Raw genomic sequence first — 24,354 nt, 5'->3', positions numbered from 1 at the left:
GAATTGGTGCCGAGTCTTCCACAACAGGCCCAACATGTGATGTGTTTTTGCCAAAAAGTCCTTGAACTTTCTTTAAGCCTTTCATTACCTTCTTCTTCATCTTCACCCATGACATCTACTCTTAGTAACAGTCACCACTTTCCAGTCCCCAACACACTTTCATGGTAACCAGTCCCCCCATGTCAGATATCTATGGAAGGAAGCAACACATCATTGGCCTTCTTTTTGATCTAGGCCTGTGGAGAGTTTCCCTTTCTCTTGCAGCTTTATCAATCTAACCACATTTCGTAGGCAACTAAGTAAGTAGTGCAATTTGTTACAATTCATAGAAGATTCTTTTATGCCCCGGCTGCTTCCATCCTAACAAAATATTTTGTTTTTACAAAAAGATACTTAATTTAGACACCATCAGATGAGTCAGTCAGAAAGCAAATAGTCAGAAGGCAGGGGAGAGAGTTCAGTGTGCCTTGGGGAAAACCAAGGTCTGGTGCTAAATAGTCATATAAAAGGAAACTTCCAACTTCTAGGTGCGCACCCCGCCGCCCAGCCTTTTGTACTTCATCAACAATTTCCTTAGGGAAAAAGTGTATCCTTTTTTTTTTTTTTTAAACTCATTAATTTTTTATTGTGTCTCAGTTTACTTTTTTAAAATTTTTGTATTTGGTACTTTTTTTTAATTGTAAAGAAATGGGATACATGTTGTTTCTCTGTACATGAAGTAAAGGCATACCATTTGTGTAATCATAAATTTACAGAGGGTAATATTGTTTGATTCATTCTGTTATTTTTTCCCTTGCCCCACCCCTCCCACCCCTCTTTCCCTCTCTACAGTCCTTCCTTCCTCCATTCTTGCCCCCCTCACTAACCCTAACCATAAACCTAACCCTAACCCTAACACTAAACCCTTCCACCCCCCATTGTGTGTCATCATCCGCTTATTAGTGAGATCATTCGTCCTTTGGTTTTTTGAGATTGGCTTATCTCACTTAGCATGATATTCTCCAATTTCATCCTTTTGCCTGCAAATGCCATAATTTTATCATTCTTCATGGTGGAGTAATATTGCATTGTATATATATGCCACAGTTTTTTTTTTTTTTATTGTAAACAAATGGGATACATGTTGTTTCTCTTTGTACATGGCGTAAAGGCATAACATTTGTGTAATCATAAATTTACATAGGGTAATGTTGTTTGATTCATTCTGTTATTTTTTCCCTTCCCCCCCCACCCCTCTTTTCCCTCTATACAGTCCTTCCTTCCTCTATTCTTGCCCCCCTCCCTAACCCTACTCTAACCCTAACACTAACCCCTCCCATTATGTGTCATCATCCACTTATTAGCGATATCAATCGTCCTTTGGTTTTTTGAGATTGGCTTATCTCACTTAGCATGATATTCTCCAATTTCATCCATTTGCCTGCAAATGCCAAAATTTTATCATTCTTTATGACTGAGTAATATTCCATTGTATATATATATCACAGTTTCTTTATCCATTCATCAATTGAAGGACATCTAGGTTGGTTCCACAATCTGGCTATTGTGAACTGAGCAACTATGAACATTGATGTGGTTGTATCTCTGTAGTATGCTGATTTTAAGTCCTTTGGGTATAGGCCAAGGAGTGGGATAGCTGGGTCAAATGGTTATTCCATTCCAAGCTTTCTGAGGAATCTCCACACTGCTTTCCAGAGTGGCTGCACTAATTTGCAACCCCACCAGCAATGTATGAGTGTACCTTTTTCCCCACATCCTCTCCAATACCTATTGTTGCTTGTGTTCTTGATAATCGCCATTCTAATTGGGGTGAGATGGAATCTTATGGTAGTTTTGATTTGCATTTCTCTTATTACTAGAGATGTTGAACATTTTTTCATATATCTGTTGATTGCTTGTATATATTCTTCTGTGAAGAGTCTGTTCATTCCCTTAGCCCATTTGTTGATTGGGCTATTTGTATTCTTGGTGTAGAGTTTTTTGAGTTCTTTATATATTCTGGAAATTAGTGCTCTATCTGAAGTATGAGTGGCAAAGATTTTCTCCCACTCTGTAGGCTCTCTCTTCACATTGCTGATAGTTTCCTTTGCTGAGAGAAAGCTTTTTAGTTTGAATCTATTCTAGTTGTTGTTTCTTGATTTTATTTCTTGTACTATGGGAGTCCTGTTAAGGAAGTCTGATCCTAAGCCAACAAGTTGAAGATTTGGACCTACTTTTTCTTCTATAACATGCAGGGTCTCTGGTCTGATTCCGAGGTCCTTGATCCATTTTGAGTTGAGTTTTGTGTAGGGTGAGAGATAGGGGTTTAATTTCATTCTGTTGCATATGGTTTTCCAGTTTTCCCAGCACCATTTGTTGAAGAGGCTATCTTTTCTCCATTGCATATTGTTGGAACCTTTGTCTAGTATGAGAAAATTGTATGTATTTGGGTTTGTGTTTGTGTCCTCTATTCTGTACCATTGATCTACCTGTCCCTTTTGGTACCAATACCATGCCGTTTTTGTTACTATTGCTTTGTAGTATAGTTGAAGGTCTGGTATTGCGATACCCCCTGCTTCCCTCTTTCTGCTAAGGATTGCTTTAGCTATTCTTGGTTTCTTATTCTTCCAGATGAATTTCATGATTGCTTGCTCTATTTCTCTAAGGTACGTCATTGGGATTTTAATTGGAATTGCATTGAATCTGTATAGCACTTTAGGTAGTATGGTCATTTTGACAACATTAATTCTGCTTATCCAAGAACACGGGAGAACTTTCCATCTTCTAAGATTTTCTTTAATTTCTTTCTTTGGTGTCCTGTAGTTCTCATTGTAGAGGTCTTTCACCTCTTTTGTGAGATTGATTCCCAAGTATTTTATTTTTTTCGATGCTATTGTGAATGGGGTAGTTTTCCTAACTTCTCTTTCTGAAGATTCATCACTTATGTATAAAAATGCATTGGATTTATGAGCATTGATCTTGTAACCTGCTACTTTACTGAATTCACTTATGAGTTCTAAAAGTTTCCTGGTAGAATTTCTGGGTTCCTCTAAATATATAATCATGTCATCAGCAAACAGGGATAGTTTGAGTTCTTCTTTTCCTATTCATATCCCTTTAATTTCTTTGGTTTGTCTAATTGCTCTGGCTAGAGTTTCAAGGACAATGTTGAATAGAAGTGGTGAAAGAGGGTATCCCCGCCTTGTTTCAGTTTTTATGGGGAATGCCTTCAGGTGTTCAACATTTAGAATGATATTGGCCATGGGCTTAGCATAGATGGCCTTTACAATGTTAAGGAATGTTCCCATTATCCCAATTTTTTCTAGTGTTTTGAGCATGAAGGGATGCTGTATTTTATCGAATGCTTTTTTTCTGCATCTATCGAAATAATCATGTGATTCTTAACTTTAAGTCTGTTGATATGGTGAATGACATTTATTGATTTCCGGATGTTGAACCAACCTTGCATCCCTGGGATGAAACCCACTTGATCGTGGTGCACTATTTTTAATATATTTTTGTATGTGATTTGCTAAAATTTTGTTGAGAATTTTTGCGTCGATGTTCATTAAGGATATTGGTCTGAAATTTTCTTTCCTAGATGTGTCTCTGTCTGGTTTAGGTATCAGGGTGATATTGGCTTCATAGAATGAGTTTGGAAGGGTTCCCTCCTCTTCTATTTCATGGAATAGTTTGAGGAGTATTGGAATGAGCTCTTCTTTAAAGGTTTTGTAGAACTCGGCTGAGAACCCATCTGGTCCTGGACTTTTCTTTGTTGGTAGGCTTTTGATGACCTCTTCTATTTCATTGCTTGAAGTTGATTTATTTAAGTTGTGTATGTCCTCCTGGTTCAGTTTAAGTAATTCATATGTCTCTAAAAACTTGTTGATATCTTTGAGGTTTTCTGTTTTGTTGGAGTATAGATTTTCAAAATAGCTTCTAATTATGTTTTGTATTTCACTCATGTCTGTAGTGATATTTCCTTGTTCATTCCGAATTTTAGTAATTTGAGTTTTCTCTCTCCTTCTCTTTGTTAGTGTGGCTAAAGGTTTATCAATTTTGTTTATTTTTTCAAAGAATCAACTCTTTATTTTGTTAATTTTTTCGATTGTTTCTTTTGTTTCAATTTTGTTGATTTTTGGCTCTGATTTTAACTATTTCCTGTCTTCTACTACTTTTGGTGTTGATCTGCTCTTCTTTTTCTAGGGCTTTGAGCTGTAGTGTTAGGTCATTTATTTGTTGATTTTTACTTCTTTTGTTGAATGTGCTCCATGAAATAAATCTTCCTCTAAACACTGCTTTCATAGTGTCCCAGAGATTTTGATTTTGTATCTTTGTACTTGTTTACTTCTAAGAATTTTTTTTTATTACCTCCTGATGTCTTCTGTTATCCATTCATCATATAATGACATATTATTTAATCTCCAGGTATTGGAGAAGTTTCTGTTTTTTATTCTGTCATTTATTTCTAATTTCAATCCATTATGATCTGATAGAATACAGGATAGTATCTCTATCTTCTTGTATTTGCTAACAGTAGCTTTGTGGCATAAAATATGGTCTATTTTAGAGAAGGATCCATGTGCTGCTGAGAAGAAAGTGTATTCGCTCTTTGTTGGATGGTATATTCTATATATGTCCATTAAGACTAAATTATTGATTGTGTTATTGAGATCTATGATTTCTTTATTCAATTTTTTTTTGGAGGATCTATCCAGTGGTGAGAGAGGTGTGTTAAAATCACCTAGTATTATTGTTTTGTGGTGTATTTGATTTCTGGAATTGAGAAGGATTTGTTTGACATACATGAATGAGCCAATGTTTTGGTCATAGATATTTATGATTGTTATGTCTTGCTGATTTTTGCTTCCCTTAAGCAGTATGTAATGTCCTTCTTTATCCCTTCTGACTAGTTTTGGCTTGAAGTCCACATTATCTGATATGAGGATGGATACTCCAGCTTTTTCGCTTTGTCTGTGTGTATGGTATGTTTTTTCCCATCCTTTCACCTTTAGTCTATGGGTATCTCTTTCTATGAGATGAGTCTCTTGCAGGCAGCATATTGTTGAATTTTTCTTTTTAATCCAATCTGCCAGTCTATGTTTTTGATTGATGAGTTCAGGCCATTAACATTCAGGGTTGTTATTGTGATATGATTTGTATTCCCAGTCATTTGACTCATTTTTGTTTTTTGACATGATTTGTTTTCTCCTTTATTTGTCTATTCCTTTCGGCTAGTTCCTCCCATTGCTGATTTGCATCGTTGTTTTTCATCTCTTCCTCATGGAATATTTTGCTGAGAATGTTCTGTAATGCCGGCTTTCTTTTTGTAAATCCTTTATCTTTTGTTTATCATGGAAGGATTTTATTTCGTCGTCAAATCTGAAAGTAAGTTTTGCTGGGTATAAGATTCTTGGTTGGCATCCGTTTTCTTTCAGGGCTTGAAAAATGTTGTTCCAGGCCCTTCTAGCTTTAAGGGTCTGGATTGAAAAATCTGCTGATATTCTTATTGGTTTCCCCCTGAATGTAATTTGATTCTTTTCTCTCGTAGCCTTTAAAATTCTGTCTTTATTTTGTACGTTAGGTATTTACATAATAATGTGCCTTGGTGTGTGTCTGTTGTAATTTTGTATATTTGGAGTCTTATAAGCCTCTCGTACTTGGTTTTCCATTTCAGTCTTCAGATCTGGGAAATTTTCTGATATTATTTCATTGAATAGATTGTTCATTCCTTTGGTTTGTTTCTCTAAGCCTTCCTTAATCCCAATAATTCTTAAATTTGGCCTTTTCATGATATCCCACAATTCTTGTAGATTCTGTTCATGATTTCTTACCATCTTCTCTGTTTGGTCAATTTTGTTGTCAAGATTAAATATTTTGTCTTCAGTGTCTGAGGTTCTGTCTTCCAGGTGTTCTGTCCTATTGGTTTTGCTTTGTATGGAGTTTTTTTTAACTTGGTTTATTGTTTCCTTCATTTCAAGGATTTCTCTTTTTTTTTTTTTTTTTTTCAGTATCTCTAACTCTTTATTGAAATGATCTCTTGCTTCCCATATTTACTCTTTTAACTGTTGATTGGTGCTATCATTTAATGCCTGCATTTGCTCTTTCATCTCCTCATTTGCTTCCCTGATTGTTTTAATTATGTACATTCTGAATTCCCTTTCTGACATTTCTTCTGCTGTTCTGTCATTGGGTTTTATTGATATAGTATCTAGGTTTGTTTGGGACATTTTCTTCCCTTGTTTTCTCCTATTGGTCAGATATCAGTGGGACTGTGAGATGTTGCAGATTTCCTCTATTGTCTTATAGTGTCCCTGTAGATTTCCAGTATATCACCTCCCAGCCTTCAGTAGCCTGAAGTCTTTGGGGAACTTGATAATGCAGTGCTTCTGAAGAAAGCTGCCCCTAGCCCACTACTGGGTCCAGGACTGGGGGCTGGTTTTGCGTGGAAATCCTCTCACTGGGCGGTCCTGCTCTTAGAAGCTGGCTACAGACAGGGCCTGCCCCCGTCTGGGGGAGCCAGGCTGCTCGGGGAAAGCCTCTCCCTGATCTGCCTTGGTCGCAGAAGCCGCCTGTGGGCCGGGCCCACAGCTGGGTCCTGGGCTTGTGGTTGGCTCTGTGTAGAAAAGCTCTCACTGTGCTGGCCTGTTCCTATAAGCTGGCTGTGGATTGAGCCTCCCGCGGAGGGAGCAGGGGTGCTTGGGGAAGTGTCTCGCTGCCCTGCCCTGGTCCCAGAGACCACCTGGGTCTGGGGCTTGGGGTCAGCTCTGTGTAGAAAAGCTCTCACTGGGCGGGCCTGCTCTTAGAAGCTGGCTATGGATCGAGCCTGCTGCTGGAGAGAGCAGGGCTGCTTGGGGAAGACTCTCGCTGCCCTGCCCTGCTCCGAGAAGCTGCCCCTGTACGGGCCTGCCACCTGGGCCAAGCTTCACCAGGTGGGAGAGACTCACCACGCAGCTCTATGTTGGTCTGAGTCTCTCAATACCTCCCCTTCTTGAATCCTGAGTTCTGGAGCGACGGGAGATGCAGTCACCCTCTAGTCTGCCATCTTGGATCTCCAAAAAGTATATTCTTAACCTAACAACTTCAAGGCCTAACTGCATCATAGCCCACCTTTCCAGTGTTCACCAACTTGTTATTGTTACCAATTCCCTTACTCTCTTAAAATGATCATTTTGTTTTCAAAACTCAGACAGTGTTTAAATAGTATGCTATTATTTATAGGAGATGACATATTGTGAGGGAGGCCTTATGGCTCTTGGATGGCAAAACTCTCCTAAAAAAACTGTGATTCCAAATAACTTATGTAGATACTCTGCCTACTCAAAAAACAGTGCTCAACTCCTCTCCTCAGCTCTCTCTTAAGTGTGAGCTGTGCTTGGTAAGTTGCTTCCAGAGACAAAGTAACATTAAGAGTGGATGCTGTAAGCTGTTGTTACTATGAAATGGGCTAACACGGTCTTGGCCAGGTGACCAAGGCTGACATCAGCAGTGGAGAGTCAGGTTAATGGCTCATGTCCTAGATTGGATGTGATGGAGGCACTTCCTTTTTATGGGCTTCCTCTCAACAATGAATGACACCAGTTTAGGAAAAATGTCAGACAAACCTAAATTGAGAAGTATTATACCAAAAGTCTGACCCATATTCTTCACAGTTGTCAAGATCATGATCAACAAGAAAAGTACAAGAAACTGTCACAGACCAGAGAAGGCTCAGGATTAAGATAATAAAGTGGAATTTGGTCATTAAAAAGCATGGAAATTAGGAAAATACTAGCAAAAAACCCTAAAAAATTTTGAAATTTGATTACTCATAATGTACCAATATTGATTTCTTATTTGTGATAAATGGTACTGTAAGATATTAACAGTAGAGAAAACTGGGTGAGAGGTATACCAGAACTCTGAACAATTGTCACACCTTTTCTGTAAAACCCCAAAGACTTCTAAATTGAAAACTTAATTTATATCTAAAAAGCAATTAATACATTATTACTTCAAGCTATAAAAATAGCATCTGATATTAACTTTAAGGATACATAGATTTAATCTTGCTTGTATTGACATTTTAAGTTGAATTTGTGAGATACAGTGCAACTAGAGGGAAAAGAAGGAAGGACATTAACATTTATTGAATAGTATTATTTATTAGGCGCATCACCAAAATTTATCCATTGTACCTCTTAAAGGAGGAGGTAAACCACAGCAAAAGTCTCAACACATAGAAGGAAAATTTAGGTTGAGAACATAAGAAAAATCTCAAGGTCCTACAGCTATGAAATATGAATTGGGAAGGAAAGGGGGTGTCCTTGAGGAGCCAGAGCACGCAGAGAGGGGAATCCAAAGAAAATAGACAAGCGAAAGTCCCCAAGGCTCTCCAGGGCTTGGGGGAGATGGGTGCGTTTTTAGGTCTGGTGCTCCGTAGACATTAATAATGATTTTCAACAACATCAGCTGTGGCTGTTAAGTTTGAAGTTTATAATAATGAATATTAAGTATTTGAGATTATTTTCTTTTTTCTCACAGAATTTCATAAAGCTAAATAATGAGTTCCCTCTCCATGTTCTGTTGATAAAAATTTTTTTCTGGATTGAACTAAAGTTCTTTTTTTAATAGATTCATGTGGTAAGCTCTAAATATAATGAACATTTGCCTTTTGGATACCTTAAATGAAGATGGAGGACTTGACTTGGACCACTGCTACTTGCTCCTTATTGCCCATGAAATTTACTCCCAGGGCAAGGATGTGTGTGTGTCTTTCTGTGAAATTTTATTCTGCATAATTTTTCTCTGACTTTCCAGTTGTTATGGGAACCGAGTCCTTGCTTAACTAGACTCTTGGCCTCTGGTTCTTACTTTTATATCATCACCTGGGTAGCAGGCATTTTATTCAAAGATATGACTTGATTAATGTAAATAGATGTCACTACTTAAATACACAGGAGCAAAATTTTTTTTAGAAGTATAGTGCCACAAACTGTTTGTCCTTATAGTTAATATTTTATTTTATCATGAATTATTTCTTTCTAGTGTCAAACCATCAGAAGATATAAATTTAGACATGAAATGTGAGGAAAGAGATATTTATAAGGAAAAAATATCTAAACTTTATTATGGTGAAATTATACAAAAATCAACCTGTAAGTAATCACTGTTGATATGGTTTTGTAATGTTATTATTTTATAGATCAATGTGAATAAGGGAAATAGCTATTCTGTATGCCGGGAATGTCTGTATTTCTTGAAAAACCTAATGTAAGATTTTATGATATGCACTAAACAAAGGAAGAAAGTAAGGCTCAGAAATATTAGGTGACTTATACAAGGCTACACAGCATGTAAGTGATGCAACTATAAGGGCTAAGCCAGAAGACATGTGTAAAGTGTTTCTTATGATTCCCAAAATAGAGATTGCATCAGAATGTTGACACTTTCCTGTAAGCATTTAAAAAAAATTTTTTTTAGTGTTGACGAACCTTTATTTTCTTTCTTTATTTATATGCAGTGCTAAGTATTGAACCCAGTGCCTCAGCACATGCTAGGCAAGCACTCTGCCACTGAGCCACAACCCTAGCCCTCCCCTAAGCATTTAAGAAATGATAATGCTAGCAACCTGGATAGAACTGAAGACCATTATGTTAAATGAAACAAACAAGGCACAGAAAGACTAGTGCTACATAACCTCGCTCATGTGGAATTGAAGAGAAGTTAATTTCAGAGGATTTGGTGGTAGAATGGTGGTTACCAGGACTGAGAATGTAGCTAGAGCATTGCCTGCCCATCTGAGAGGACCCGGGTTCCACCAGCACCGGGGAAAGAACGAACGTGGGGTTTCCAGAAGCTGGAGGTGGGGGTTGGGGGTGGAGAACAGGTGACCAATAGGTACCGCATAACAGTTAGGCAGGAGACCTTCTGGTGTGCTACTGCACAGGAGGGTGACTCCAGGTAATAATGGTGCTCTGTATATTTCATGAAACTAGAAGAAAGGATTTGGGGTGTTTTTACTACAAAAAAACAATAAACATTTGAAGTGATAGATATGTGTAGCTTGATTTAAATATTGCACAATTTATATTTGTACCAAAACATCACGATACCCCATTAATATGCAGACTGTTGTTTTATGTATTAATTAAAATTAATTTTATCAGTTTAAATAAATTAATGTAAATTTACTTTAATAAGGAAACTTGTCAGTTTTATCTTTTCTCAGAGTTCCTCTTTGCTAAATTTGTAGTTTAATGAATATAATTTAATTTTAAATAAAAAATAGAATAAAGAGGAAAATATGAAAATGAATAAAAATCATTCTTGGGGCTGGGGAGATAGCTCAGTCAGTAGAGTGCTTGCCTTGCAAGCACAAGGTCCTGGGTTCTATCCCCAGCACCGCAAAAAAAAAAAAAAATCATTCTTGCTCTCAGGACCCCAATGCACTACATAGGACTTGTTGTATAGTAGGTGCTGACTGTGGAACTTGCTCTAGGTACTGAGCCTCATAATCACAAAAGTACAGTTTCTATCTTCACAGAGCTAATAAGATAAATTCACATCTTGAATCAAGCTTTCGTTGATTTCTATTCCATTACCCACTTACATGTGAAGCCAGTTTTTTTTTTTTTCATTCTGTCCAAAACATTGATTTTAAGAGCCCGATTAAAATGGATTCCCAGCATCTCTTTTGTGTGCATAATAAATACAATAACACAACCCTGGTTTACATTATAGTGGAGTGAAAAAAGTATTTGCCAATTCAAAATTATAGATTTTTTTTAAAAAAATTAAATACTGAAAAGTAAATAGATTCTATTTTACAAAGGATATAATTTTCTCGTAGATAAAAGAGAAACTGGAACATTTCCAAAATTGCAGAATATTCATTTTCAAGGGAAAAATAGCAAAATAAAAATAAATAAATAAACGAAAGGGAAGTCTTGAGTTCATCTTGGTCCCTTTGAATAGAAAGGACCCTAGATTTATTTTGAACAGCTGTGTTTATAGTGTTTGCTGATCATTGCAGCTGTACCAGCTGAGTAACAGGAAGGTTCAGTTTTAAAAAGTTAACTTGCAAATGTGCTAGCTTCTTCTAAGGGATGAATGATATTGTCCTTTTCCCCTGTCCTTCCCTAAGCCTGCTGTTGTGAAGGAACATTTAGGTCATTAAGCATCAGAGACCTCAAAGAGCTGCCTGAAGTGAAGAAACCTGCTTTTCTTGTAGACCCTGAGAAATATTTTAGAGAAGAGCCACAGGAGGAGCATCCCCAAATTCCAGCGCTTCCTTTACTTTCTGAAAGTAAGTCCTCAGTTATCATGCACCTCCATCATCTCTCTCCATGAAACTCAATTTAAAAAACAAAGTAGAAAAGCATGAGATTAATACCTTTGCCTTGTAGGTTACAGTGGAATGAAGTGGGTAGTTTGCTAAGATTTATAGCTCAGCTGCTGGTCTGTACTCTCAGGAGAGTCAACAGACTGGAATTCACAAAAGGGATATTTTTATTTCATCACTTTCTGAAGTCAGAATGCCATGAACTTTTATCATGCATCTACTATGGATGAGAACCTCTCTCCCCAAAATAACCTTAATGTTCAAAATTGGTCCCAGAAAATGAGCCGTCATGAGACTGCTTTAGAAGAGAGTCTCTGGCAATCTGGTTTTGTTCTATTCATGTCTCTAAAAATAGAGGCCACTTAAAGTGTATTGTCTCAGAGGCTGCCAGCTGCAGTGCTGGGCTAATAAGAGAGGGCAAGAAAACCTAGCTTAGAAAATACAAGTGAATGATCTTTGAAGATTTGAAACAAGAAGTGCAAAAGAATGCTCAGCTTTTTAGATTATTCTAATTATCTGAGTTTCTAAGAATTTGAAAAATAATTTCTGCATGAAAATCCTTCCCACAAAGGGGAGCCCTACTGGGAGCACAGGTAACAGTCTGATTCTCAGTGAAGCACTTAGAAAGCATATGCACACTACAGGGTTGCTCATTTAAAATAATTAATGAACAGCACAAGTTTTCAACTTGCAACAGTCAAAAAATCAGAACTACATGGCAGCTGTCTGAGATCTGTGGCTTTTCAAACTGTCTAAATCCTCTGACATCAGATTCAGCATCATCCTTGAGCAATAATAATCCTTGTGGTAAAATGGTGTTTCCTTATGTCCGCACTTGCGGATGCTTGACCTTCTCCTCTTCTCTTGGTCCCCTGTGGAAAGGGAGAACAGCTGCTCAGCTTTATGTATTTATTTTTGCTTGAAATTCCACTTATGAGCAAAGTATATCTGTCATTTCTCATCACCATAGGTTCCAGTCTACTTATCATCAGTTTCCTTTTATCTTTTCCTAGAGTTTCTTTTTGCTAAATTTTGTAGTAATTTGTTTGTTGTCATGAGGGTCATTTGTGGTTTCTCTTAGAAATATAAAGCCATAGGCTAGGGTTCTAAATGACCTTTAATGTGTCTGGTGATGCTTCCAATCTATCCCCCTATCATTTTTCATCAGATGATCCACTTTTAATAATGAACAAGGGGAGTACTCATCTTGTTCTTGTGAGATGCAGACAGGGAGCATCTGGGGAACAGACATTAAAAAATGATTCTGAGAGCCAGGTTGAAGCTCTATAGACTGTTCAGACCCAGGGTATGCACAGAGGAGAAAAGCAAGATGAAGCAAGGAGCCTGATTCAGGCAAGATGAATAGACAGCAGGGGGTATGCAAAAGCTGGAGAGCAAGCAGAGGGAGAGACAGGTAAACAGAAGCACACCCCATTCACAAAGGGTCTTTCATACTCTGCAGCAGAGGGAAGAGTAGAGGAATTCTGCTTATGAGCTGGGAGAATGTGCATGTTGTGGGTTGGGGTTGGGGGTGATGACTGGATAAAAATATGCAAAATATATAAAAGACTGTAAGACATTTTCTAAGAAAAAAAATTAAACTAAATCTCGGATGCCGTATTTTTCTTGTAATTTCCCCATGGTTTTAAAAAAAGAATGCTTTCCTTTCCTTTTGAATTTTCTTTCTTTAATTTTTCTTCACTGAACTCTTAAAAAAATGTTTCCACTCACGTGCCTTTTCTGCAAGGGAAAACAGTTCTGCCTTTAAAAATTCTCATAAGCTTGCGAGAGGTTCTGATGCAAAGTACTGGTTATACAGAATACATGACATAGGACACCACAGATGAGGTTTTGCAAAGGTATCAAGGAAGAAGCCAGATTCCTCCTGGCTGGGGCCTGGGATGGAAATCAGAGTGAGGGTCACATTTCAGCTGGGTCTTACAGAATGAGGAGGAGTTCAAAGGATGAGGAAGGAGACCAGGAATTCAAGACTAAGGGAATAATGTGAGAAAAGACATATCAGAGATAAAAAAGGGACAGAAGTAGAAAATGACCCCAAGTCGACTATTATAGAAAACTCCAGATGTTGAGACAGTAACTAAGCCTGACACACAAGAAGGTGTTAAATGGAATTGGTTTAGGATGTATTGAGTTTGAGGCACCTGTGTGCTATTTAGAAATAAAGAAGTAGAGCCAGTAAGAATGACAATTATCAAGAATACAAGTGACAATGAATGTTGATTAGGATGTGAGGAAAAGGCACACTCATACACTGCTGGTGGGACTGAAAATTGGTGCAACCAGTCTGGAAAGCAGTATGGAGATTCCTGGAATGGAACCACCATTTGATCCAGCTGTCTCATTCCTTGGTTTATACCCAAAGGATTTAAAATCAGCATACTCCAGTGAAACAGCCACATCAATGTTTATAGCAGCTCAATTCACAATAGCTAAACTATGGAACCAATCTAGTACCCTTCAACAGATGAATGGATAAAGAATCTGTGGTATATATACACAATGAAATATTACTCAGCCTTAAAGAAGAATGGAATTATGGCATTTGCTGTCAAATGAATGGAACTGGAGAATATTATGTTAAGTGAAATAAGTCAATCCCAAAGAACCAAAGGCCATTTTTTTTTCTCTGATATGTGGATGCTAATTCACAATAAGTGGGGGGTGGGGGCTAGTCCTATTTTGGATTAAATAGAGGGGAGTGAAAGGAGGGGAGGAGGAGAAGAAGGGGGTTGGAATGATAACAGAATGAATTGGACATTATTACCCTATGTGCATATATGATTACATGACTGGTGTGATTCTACATCATGTACAACCAGAAGAAAGAGAAGTTATACTCCATTTATGTATAATGTGTCAAAATGCATCCTACTGTCATGTATAACTAATTAGCACAAATGAAAAATAAAAAAAAATAAAAAGAAATAAAGGAGTAGAGGGTGGAAGCAGATTGTAACATACTGTAAATAATATCACAGCCTTCCACTAGAAGATCCTGAAATAATGCTTGTTGATGTACACATTTAGGTATGGAATGCCTTCCCTTTGTGTATCTGGCTTTCCCTAAGATAGATAAGGAAGAGCATCTATGCTGGATGTTGGAGACACAGAGATAAAATGTAGAGGCCCAGCCTTCAAAGACCTTGAAAAGTCTAGTTGGGGAAGTAGATAATCATGTTTACAACAAGGGCTATGGTACAGATAAGCACTGGGTACTGTGGAAACACATGGAAATTCAGAGAGGTTTTCTCAGGGAAACAAGATTATGCCTGAGCTATATATTAAATGTTAAATTGCAATAAGTCAGATAAGAAAAGTGGAGGGTGTTTCTAGTAAACGAGCAGCATATGCAAATCTAAGGTAGTTTGAGTAACCAATGTGTTAAGGGGAGAGACATAGAGCTCCTGATGGTTGTGTTCTAGAAGGGACATGAAGAAAATTAGGCTAGGTAGGCAGAGGGGGCCAGATCATGTGCCTACTATACTAGTCTAAGGACTTTGGCATTTATTTAATCAGAAGTGAGGAACCATTGAAATGTTTCAGTTAATTATTCTGAATTACTACATGTTATTTTCTCTATGATAACCTCTTCAGTTTTTATATCTCTTTGTATTATTGTTTTAGTGATTGCCCTAGAAGTACAATACTCTTTTCTGTGCCCTTCAGTCCCTCTTGTGATACCAGGCGTCCATCTGAAATCATTTCCTTTAGTATGAAGAAATTGCTGCAGTATTTCTTCTACTATGGGTCTACATACCAATATTTTCTCTAGCTATTATGTGTCTGAAAAATGCATTAATTTCATTTTGACTCCAGGAGGAGATTTTCCCTGGGTTTAAAATTGTAGATGGCAGGGTTATTTTTCTTTCTACTCTTTAAAGATAACATGTTTCCTTGCTTCCCTAGTTCCTGTTTGAAATCCTACTCTTAACATTACTGGTGCTTTTTATTCTGGCTGCTTTTAGGAACTTCATCCATAGATTTTAGAAGGTTTATTGTGATGGATTTAAATACAGTTTTTGCTATGTTTATATTGCTTAAGGTGCATAGACATTCCTAAATGCATTTTTCTTCAACTGTGACCATTCTCAGCAATTATCTTTCTCATATAATATTTTTCCCCTTCCTGCTGTCTCCTATTATTCTAGGATTGTGATTACATGCATTTTAGAGAGTTTAATTATATCCCAAATGTTTTCATGCTCTTCTCTTCTTTCCATTTTTTTTCTTGTCTGATCTTCAGTTTGTATATTTTATGTTACTTTTCTTTGAACTTCCTAATTCAATCTTTTGCCAGCTTAATCAGTTCCCAATTTCAGATTTTATTTTTTTTGCATTTTTATTTTTTTAATTTTTAAATTTGTTTTAATTAATTATACATGACAGTAGAATGCATTTTGTCTGTTTTTATTTAGCTTTTAATTTTTTACAGACTGCATTTCAATTCATTGTACACAAATGGGGTACACTCATTCCTCTGACTGTACATGATGCTGAGTCACATCAGTAGTGTAATCATATATGTATATAGGATAATAATATCTGTCTTATTCTACTGTTCTTCCCATCCCTGCTGCCTCACCCCTCCCTTCACTCCCCTCTGCACAATCCAAAGTTCCTTCATTCTTCCCTACCTCCCGCCTCCCATGTCCCTCCCCACCACCACTGTGGGTCAGCATCCACTTATCAGAGGAAATATTTGGCCTTTGGTTTTTTGGGGATTGGCTTCTTTCACTTGGCATGATAGTCTGTAGTTCCATCCATTACCTGCAAATGCCATAAGTTCTTTCTTCTTTAAGGCTGAGTATATTCCATTGTGTATATATATACCACAGATTCTTCATCCATTCATCTATCCAAGGGCACTAGGTTGGTTCCATAGTTTAGCTATTGCGAATTGAGGTGCTATAAACCTTGATGTGACTGTGTCACTGTAGCATGCTGATTTTAAGTCCTTTGAGTATAAACCGAGGAGTGAGATAGCTGGATCAAATGTTGGTTCCATTCTAAGTTTTATAAGAAGTCTCCATATTGCTTTCCATAGTGGTTGAAACAATTTGAAGAGAGAGCATACAAAATGGGAGAAAATCTTTACCACAAGCACCTCAGATAGAGCACTAATCTCCAGGTTAAATAAAGAACTCAAAAAACTTAACACCAAAAAACCAAATAACCCAATTAATAAATGGGCTAAGAAATTGAACAGACACATCACAGAAGAAGAAATATAATTGATCAAGAAACATATGAAAAAATGTTCATCATCTCTAGCAATTAGAGAAATGCAAATCAAAACTACTCTAAAATTTCATCTCATTTCAGTCATATTGGCAATTATTAAGTATACAAGCAATACTAAGATGAGCATGTGGGGAGAAAGGTACACTCAGACATTTCTGGTGGGATTGCAAATTGGTGCAACCACTATGGTTAGCAGTATGGAAATTCCCCAATTTAAGATTTTATGTATGTCTAAAATTACACACACACACACACACACACACACACACACACACACTTTTATTTCTAGAGTGCCATTTGAAAGTATACATGTTTTCATTTATTTTGTCCATCTTTTATCTGTTCCATTTATTTATTTATTTTTTGAGATGGGATCTTGCTTTGTTGCCCAGCTTGGCCTCCAATTCCCAGACTTAAGTGATCCCCCTGCTTCAGCCTCCCACATATTTGGGACTATAGGTGCATATCACTGCACCTGACTTGTTTTCTTAAACATTTTAATAATAGCTATTTGAAAGTTGTGGTATGCTGAACACCAATATCTGGATGAGCACTGGTTCTATTTCTAATGTGGTTTTTCTTCTTGGTTACTGGTCATATTTTCCCACTTCTTTGCAAACCTTGTAAATTATTATTGAATGACAAAAAGTATGAAAGATCTATAGATATTGAAATTAATGTTATTTTCTCCCAGCAAGAGTTTGCTCTTTCCTTAGTTCAGCAGAGAGGGTAAGGGACTGATCACCTTTATCAAAGTAGGAACTGAAATGGGTCAGTGCTGAGGTATAGCTTTAGCTGGTTTAGGCCATGTCTGATTTCAAGTGTCTGCTATAGACCTCTCTGGTTAGTGATATATTATCTCCTAAGTCCAGCAAGACTGTGGACATTGCTTTGCATTTCCAGTCCAATCCACAGTCTCCCACACACTACAGAACTCACAGAATGTCCTTTGGGGAACACTGGCCCAAACTGTGGGTTTTCTCTAGAGTCTAGCACATTACACCAACCCACAGAGCCATCAAAACTCTTTGGATTTTACTTGTACATAGAACAGCCTCTCAGTCTTTGGAAAGTTTGTGTCTTAGCAATGCTCAAACACGATAAGCCTCAGAGGGAAGACAATATTTGTCCATCTCCACTCATCTAGCATGTATTATGTTTGGAATTTTCTTTAAATGGTCACCTTGACTTCCATAGCCCTTTGATGACTTTAAAAACATTATTTGTAATCTATCTGTTTTTTTCTTTACAATCTGGTGCAGTGAGAAGGATGACTTGCCACTACCTATCAAATCTTATCCAGGAGCAAAATTCCTAATGAAATGTTTGAAACAGGAAAGTGACATGACCAGATCTGCATTTTAGAAAGCTTCTTTTAGAAAGCTTCAGGGAACAGTGGTGGATGGATGCATTTTAATGGGGCCAGATTGAAGCTGGCATATCATAGTAGTGGGACCTTGTGCACAGCCAGCTATTTGCCTTTGACTCTCACTTTGCCTTTGACTAGCAGTTAATATATGGATACATTACCACACCCACTCTGGTTTCTTGTATATATTGGGATAGTTATACCTTCCTTTGGAGCTATGTGGGTTAATTATAGCACAATTACTGACACTAGTCACTCAGCAAATTGTGTGTATTATTATTTTGAAAATAAGAAGGACTTAGAAAGTAACTTAGAAAAATTTAAGGAGATTGAATTGAAAGGATTGTGTGCTGTGACCAAAGATGAAGAAATGCATGGGTGTTATTTTTCTAGGTTGGATAAATATTTCAAAGTAAAAGACTATCATTGAGAGAGGAAATGCATGAGAAGAAGATACTTTAAAGTTAGGAAATGAGGTCAGTTTTCAGAATGTGTTGAGATGGAGTTGCCTGTGATACATCTACCAAGAAAAACTAACACTTGTTCAAGAAATTGGCTATAGTAGGAAGGAAAGAGAGTGGAACTGAAGAGCACCTATTGTCAAGATAGGCATGTTTTAGAATGAATTTTAAGTTTAGTTTTTTCTTCTGATTTAGATGCAATATACGGGCATTCCAGAACATTGATTAGTAAGAAGTAAACTGAACTCTAAGGAATATAGGAGCAAGACATCAAAAGGCAGCCTCTACTAGCAGGCATGAGATATGGTGCCTAACTACTAGCAAGAGACTCACCCATCCCAGGGCTGAGACTGAGGCATTGTTGGTGAGGATTTATCCATGCCTCACTGCGTGGCAAAGCTACACAGCTACTGCAGGTAGAACTTTGCTAGAAATTGACCATGGAGGTGCCAAGGAAAACTACCCACAGGGAGGTGTCAGATCTCAGAACTCACTGCAAAGCCCTTTAGGAGTATGGGGGAGACTATGTGCAGAGAAGAGTCATTTGGGTGGCCCTCTCTTGGTCCTGTGGGGATGTTATGGAAGGTTATTCATGGTGTTGTTCTAGACAGGTGGCACTCTGCTGACAGGGAAAGTTGCTGGTTCTGGGCTCTCAGGAACCATGTGTACTGGACTCTGAAGCTGGAGGGGCTACTGCAGGACCTTGGGGCTGTTGAAGTCCAGTGCTGGAGAATGTGTGCTTCAGGAGCCCCACGAGAGGAACACATAGATGTAGAAGAGCAATTCATTTCTCCTCCAGTGCCCATCTGTTACCAATCTCTGAGGGTTCCTGTAGGTTCAATTTAAGGAAATCAAGAAAATACAAAGTATAGCTCTTTTGGTGTTGCTTCTCTTAACTCTTTGTATTACCAATTCTTTTTTTAAAGCATTTATATTTTTATTGGTGCATTATATCCATACATAATGGTGGGATTCATTACCACATATTTCGATATGCACATAATTTGATCAGTCTCCTTCCCCAGTACCTTCCCCTCTCCTCATCCCTCCCCCATCTGCTTGCCCTACTCTACCAATTTCCCTTCTATTATTATTTAATTAGCGCCTTGTAATTATATATAATCAGAATTCAATGTGGTAAATTCATACATGGACAGCGTATAATTTGGTATATTTTGTTCCCCAATACTTCCTCATAGCCCACCCCCAGTTTTTGGTCCCATTCATCTCCAGGATTGGTCTCCTCCCTTCTATTTTCATGAGATCCGTTTTTTATTCCTTTTATTTTTCTCTCTAGCTTCCACATATATGAAAAAACACTCAACCTTTGACTTTCTGGGTCTGGCTATTTCACTTAGCATGACATTCCCCAGTTCCATCCATTTACCAACAAATGACATAATTTCTTTCTTCTTTATGGCTGAATAAAACTGTGTATATATACCATGTTTTTTTTTTTTAATCCATTCTTCTGTTGACAGGCACCTGGACTTGTTCCATAATTTGGTCATTTTGAATTGCGCTGTTATAAACATTGACATGCATGTATCACCATAGTAGGCTGATTTTAGTTCTTTTGGATAGATTCCAAGGAGTGGAATAGCTGGATCATATGGTGGTCCCATTCCTAGTCTTTTGAGGAATCTACATAGTGCTTTCCAAAGTGGTAGTATTAATTTGAAGTCCTTTCAACAATGTGTAGCATACCTTTTCCTCCTGGTCCTACCCTACAGTTGTTGCTGCGTATTACCCATCTCAGTTTCCAGCTCAGCCTGCAGTTCTTTCACTTCATTTGAGACAGACATTGTAAAAAGGCAAAACAATACTGTACATACAAGGCTTTGTTGGGACTTGTGCTGGAGCACAAGGGAAAAAGTGTATAGAGTAGTGGATCCCAGAGGAATCCTTGAGGATAGCAGGAGAAAAGGGGCAGGTTTTGCGGGCATTGGTGCATAGTCAACAGTTGTGCCAATCTCAGTATTTTCTGCACATCTTGTGAGCTCTTTGCACTTGACACTGAGGTTTGCACCTGACAGGGCAGTCTGCACTTGTGTGTTGGGTTGTTGGATCTCAACTGGTAAAATATGACAGATGGGCTTGCCACCACCACCCCAGGGTCATATATCCATCAAGTTGAGGCACATTGTACAAACAGGGAGGTCAGGGCTGCTGGACAGTTTGTGGGAGGAGCTCCTGGATCTTATTAGTGGCCAAAACAGTTCTTCTAAAGCTGCTAGTGTTGGGTGGCAAAGCTTCATGGGGGACTCAGGGCCTCCTTGCTCTGTCTCACCTTCAGTGCCCTCTGGCTAAGGAGATGAACATCATGCCAACTGGCAATGAAGAAATATTTATAAGGACTCCAATCTATTATCACAAAACAGGCATTGGAGAATAGATCTGGAGCTGACAGGCAATATTTTGTGACCTCTGGAATCACAGTCATTATCCCTGCTAAGTGATAAGGTGACAATGGTTTTCTTTGAGGGCAGATTAATGTTTTTTAAGAGACTAGAATATGGAAGCAATAATAGTATAAAGGTGAAATTTCAAGCATAAGACTGGCTTCAAATCAAAATTCTTCTACTTGTTTGGGTGACCTTAAGCAGGTTAATGAAATGCTGTGTTTCTTCATGAAAACACATGAAAATGAAAATGGGCTTCATATTAAGTACAATCCTCGTAAGGTTGCTGTGAACATTAAATGTGCTAACCTGTGTGGAGCTCTTAGCACAGAGCCTGATGCCTTGTAAGAGGGATAATTTCATTTATTGATAATATTTTACATTATTATTCCACCAAGCAGCTCTATGATATATGGATGATTATTGACTCACTTTTCTATGTGAAGGATTTGTGGCATCAAGAGTTTAAATAACATTTGTAGGTTCACGGAGACACGCCAAGGTGGAGCCTGGATGAAAATTCTGAAAGATATTTGCAGATGCAGTCTCTCCTTTTCAATGGTGTTCAAATCATATTCCCTAGGCAGCCTACTCTTGTGCTTGCTTTTCAAGCCAGCCATTTTACTACAATATTACCTATTTTTATCACTTTTATTTAAAATTGTTCATCTCCTTTTCAGAAGGATGCTGCAGCATTTTAAAATTGTTATTATAAAAGAACACTTATTTAAGTCTCAATTACCAATATATTCCCCCTCCATGCTATCATTACAGAGTCTACCTTAAGTCCTCACACTGCATTTTATCCACATTCATGCAGGCTCCATAATTATAGTGTGTGGAAGGTTATTTGGCAATTGTACAATGAGAAACATTTTGCCAGACATATTTTCAATGTTCTAAACTATCACTTTGGAACTTGGGACACTTTTCAAACACTTCCTAATCCCCAGGTGACTTTTTAGTTTTACCTACTGGGTTTTTAATGTCCTTTTGTATACTCTTTCTATTCCTTTTAACTTGAAACGTCTTTTGCACTCTCTTTAGCTTCCAAGTTGTTCCCGGTAGATTCTAAACAGCTTGAAACCCCTCTTTGATATGTCTTATTAAAAAACCAGGAAAGTACTTAGATCTGGCTCTGTCTGGGTTGGGTTTTGCAAATAAATTTCCCCAAATCCATTCACTTTGTATCTGCAAAATCTTTAAAACTTCTGGTGTAGAGAATATGCCATATTAGTGATACCTCACAAATTGCTTATTGGTGTTGCTATTGTTGTTGTTGTCTGTCAAAGACAAAATGCATTGGGACCATTAAAGAGATGGTTTTAGTCAGGTTGTTGCAATGGGGAGAACATGCATTAATGAGGAAACATCTTGAATAAAAGAAATGAGTCTTAAGCTTTTATGGAAGCCAGAAAATGAAAAAAAAAAAAAGTGAGTCCTTGGAACCATAAGGAATAGAGAGGGTCTTATCTGTAATATGTGAGGGGTCCTTTGTGGTTAACTGTTGCTGGAACAGAAAAGGACTTGGGGGCTTTCTTAACCATCTTTGCTTTCCAGGAGTACAGGACTTATATGAAGGAGAACTTTGTGAGTTCCCCAAACCCCCATTTTGTTAAAGATAAATGAATATCACTCATTGCTAAACAACCCAGAGATGATCATAAACCTTCTGGGTGGGGCAAAATAGATTCTCAGAAACAATAGGTCATGGATTCTTGTTGGCATTGCTCCTGTAAAACCAACTGAACTGCACTTGAAGATCCTGGCAAGGCAATCTAGAATCTGGGTAGAGGAGTGGGGTATCAGGATTTAGTGTTTGGTGATGTTTTTAGCAGGGAGAGAGAGAAATTGGAAAAGTTAGTTTTGAGAGTTGTAGCTAGATGTGGAAGGAAACTAGAGGAACTGAAAATTTGACATTGATTGATAATTTTTGCAAAGTTACAGGCACTAGTCCAATTTAGAGATAGGTACTGAAGCTGATATTTCCAAGGACAGGTGAGAGTCAATTGAGTAGCTACCAGAAAAAACAGAGTTTGCATATCCATTTGTAACCTTCTGTGTTGGTCAGCTTTGTGATGCTATGTCAGATACATGAATAAAATAAAATTATAGAGGAAAAGATTTATTTGGGCTCACAGTTTCAGTCCATCGTTGATTGGACCTACTGCCATTGGGCCTGTAGTGGACAGTACATCATGGCAGGTGTGTGTGGTGGAAGAAGCTGCTCACTTCATGGTGGCTGGGAAGCAAAGAGAGAGACAAGAAGAGACAGGGGTCCCAATTGCCCTTCAAGGGCATGTCCCAATGACCTAACTTCCTTCTAGTAGGCCCCACCTCCTAAAGACTTGGCCACCTCCCATAGTGCCACAGGCTGGCAACCAAGCCTTTAGCACAGGGTCCTTTCCAAACAAGAGCACCCACGATTTACAATGAAAGGCAAAACAGTTTAAAGAATAGTGAACTAAGCCAGAATCTGGAAAGGTGTGCTAGAGACAATACATGGTTTTTCACAGAAACACAGTATTTCTCACTGTAACTTTTAAACTACAGGTGAAAATTGTACAGGCAAGCTTTTAGCAAAAGTCAGTGTCATATATCTTTGCTTTAGTATGCAATCTTAAGTCCTTGTAAAGAAAACTGATTTTGATATTATGTTAAAGTTGTTCCTTGAACAAATACTTAAAATGCAGTTAAAAATTTATAGTTAGACTTAAGAAAGAGATGAGAGAATGCTACATATGACTTATCCCAGGAAACGTTAGATTATTAAAGATCCAGAGTGAGACATTTTAGAAGCATAAATCCTTGGTATTAGTCTATATCTTTGTTCACTTTACACTAAATCATCTTTAAATTCACAAATACATACATACATACACCAAAATTTGGGGTCTACAAAGAAGTCGTTATTAATATGTACAAAACATATTTTAAAAGATTCAACAATCCCAAAAAACCATTAGTTAACATTCATATGAATGTGACTGATATTTTGATCAGTCACCAGTCTGCCATCAACCTGGCTCTGTTACCTGACTGTTAGCCAGTGGCAGAAATTGAGGGACAGCTTGGGGATACTGATCTAGATTTTAGTTTTAGGAATTAGAACCTTGACATAGGAATCTGTTGGGAAGGTAACATCTCAGGCCCCAACCCACTTTTATTGAGTCAAATCTGCATTGTAATGAAACCTCAGTGATTCTTGTCTGATTGAAGCCTCATAGATAAAGACTTGCCTAGTGGACTCAGACTATATTGGAAAATGTGAAATAGAAGATTTGCAGAATGCTGTATGCTTATAGCCTATCGACAGCTGTCATTGCATGCTCTGTTTACACGGCCTCCAAGTCCCTTGTTGCCAGGGTGTCTTTGTGAGTTTTGCCATTATTGCTCATCTGATATAGTTAGTTGCCAATTAGTGGGTAAGGAAAGAACCAGAAAGTAACAGATAAAGCAACACTTTTGTGCTTAAATCATAGAATCATTTTATTTTAGTGAAAATGTTTTGCATAACCTCATGAACACCACATCTTTCATTTGCATTGCTTTAAAACC

General features: G+C 37.8%; 1 protein-coding gene across 2 annotated transcripts in view; it reads left to right on the top strand.

Annotated features, from left to right (window-relative positions):
- Wdr49 (WD repeat domain 49) overlaps positions 1–24,354 on the top strand; it is a 135,058-nt gene that overhangs the window by 106,044 nt on the left and 4,660 nt on the right. For both annotated transcript variants that reach the window (XM_047564787.1, XM_047564786.1), the window contains 2 exons: positions 9,007–9,116; positions 11,105–11,266. In XM_047564787.1, the coding sequence (XP_047420743.1) occupies positions 9,007–9,116; positions 11,105–11,266 (272 nt within the window). The remainder of the gene's footprint in view (positions 1–9,006; positions 9,117–11,104; positions 11,267–24,354) is intronic.

The sequence above is a fragment of the Sciurus carolinensis genome, chromosome 9 (assembly GCF_902686445.1).
Source record: "Sciurus carolinensis chromosome 9, mSciCar1.2, whole genome shotgun sequence".
In the NCBI taxonomy this organism is placed as follows: Eukaryota; Metazoa; Chordata; class Mammalia; order Rodentia; family Sciuridae; genus Sciurus; species Sciurus carolinensis.
This window is presented reverse-complemented; position numbering and strand designations above follow the sequence as displayed.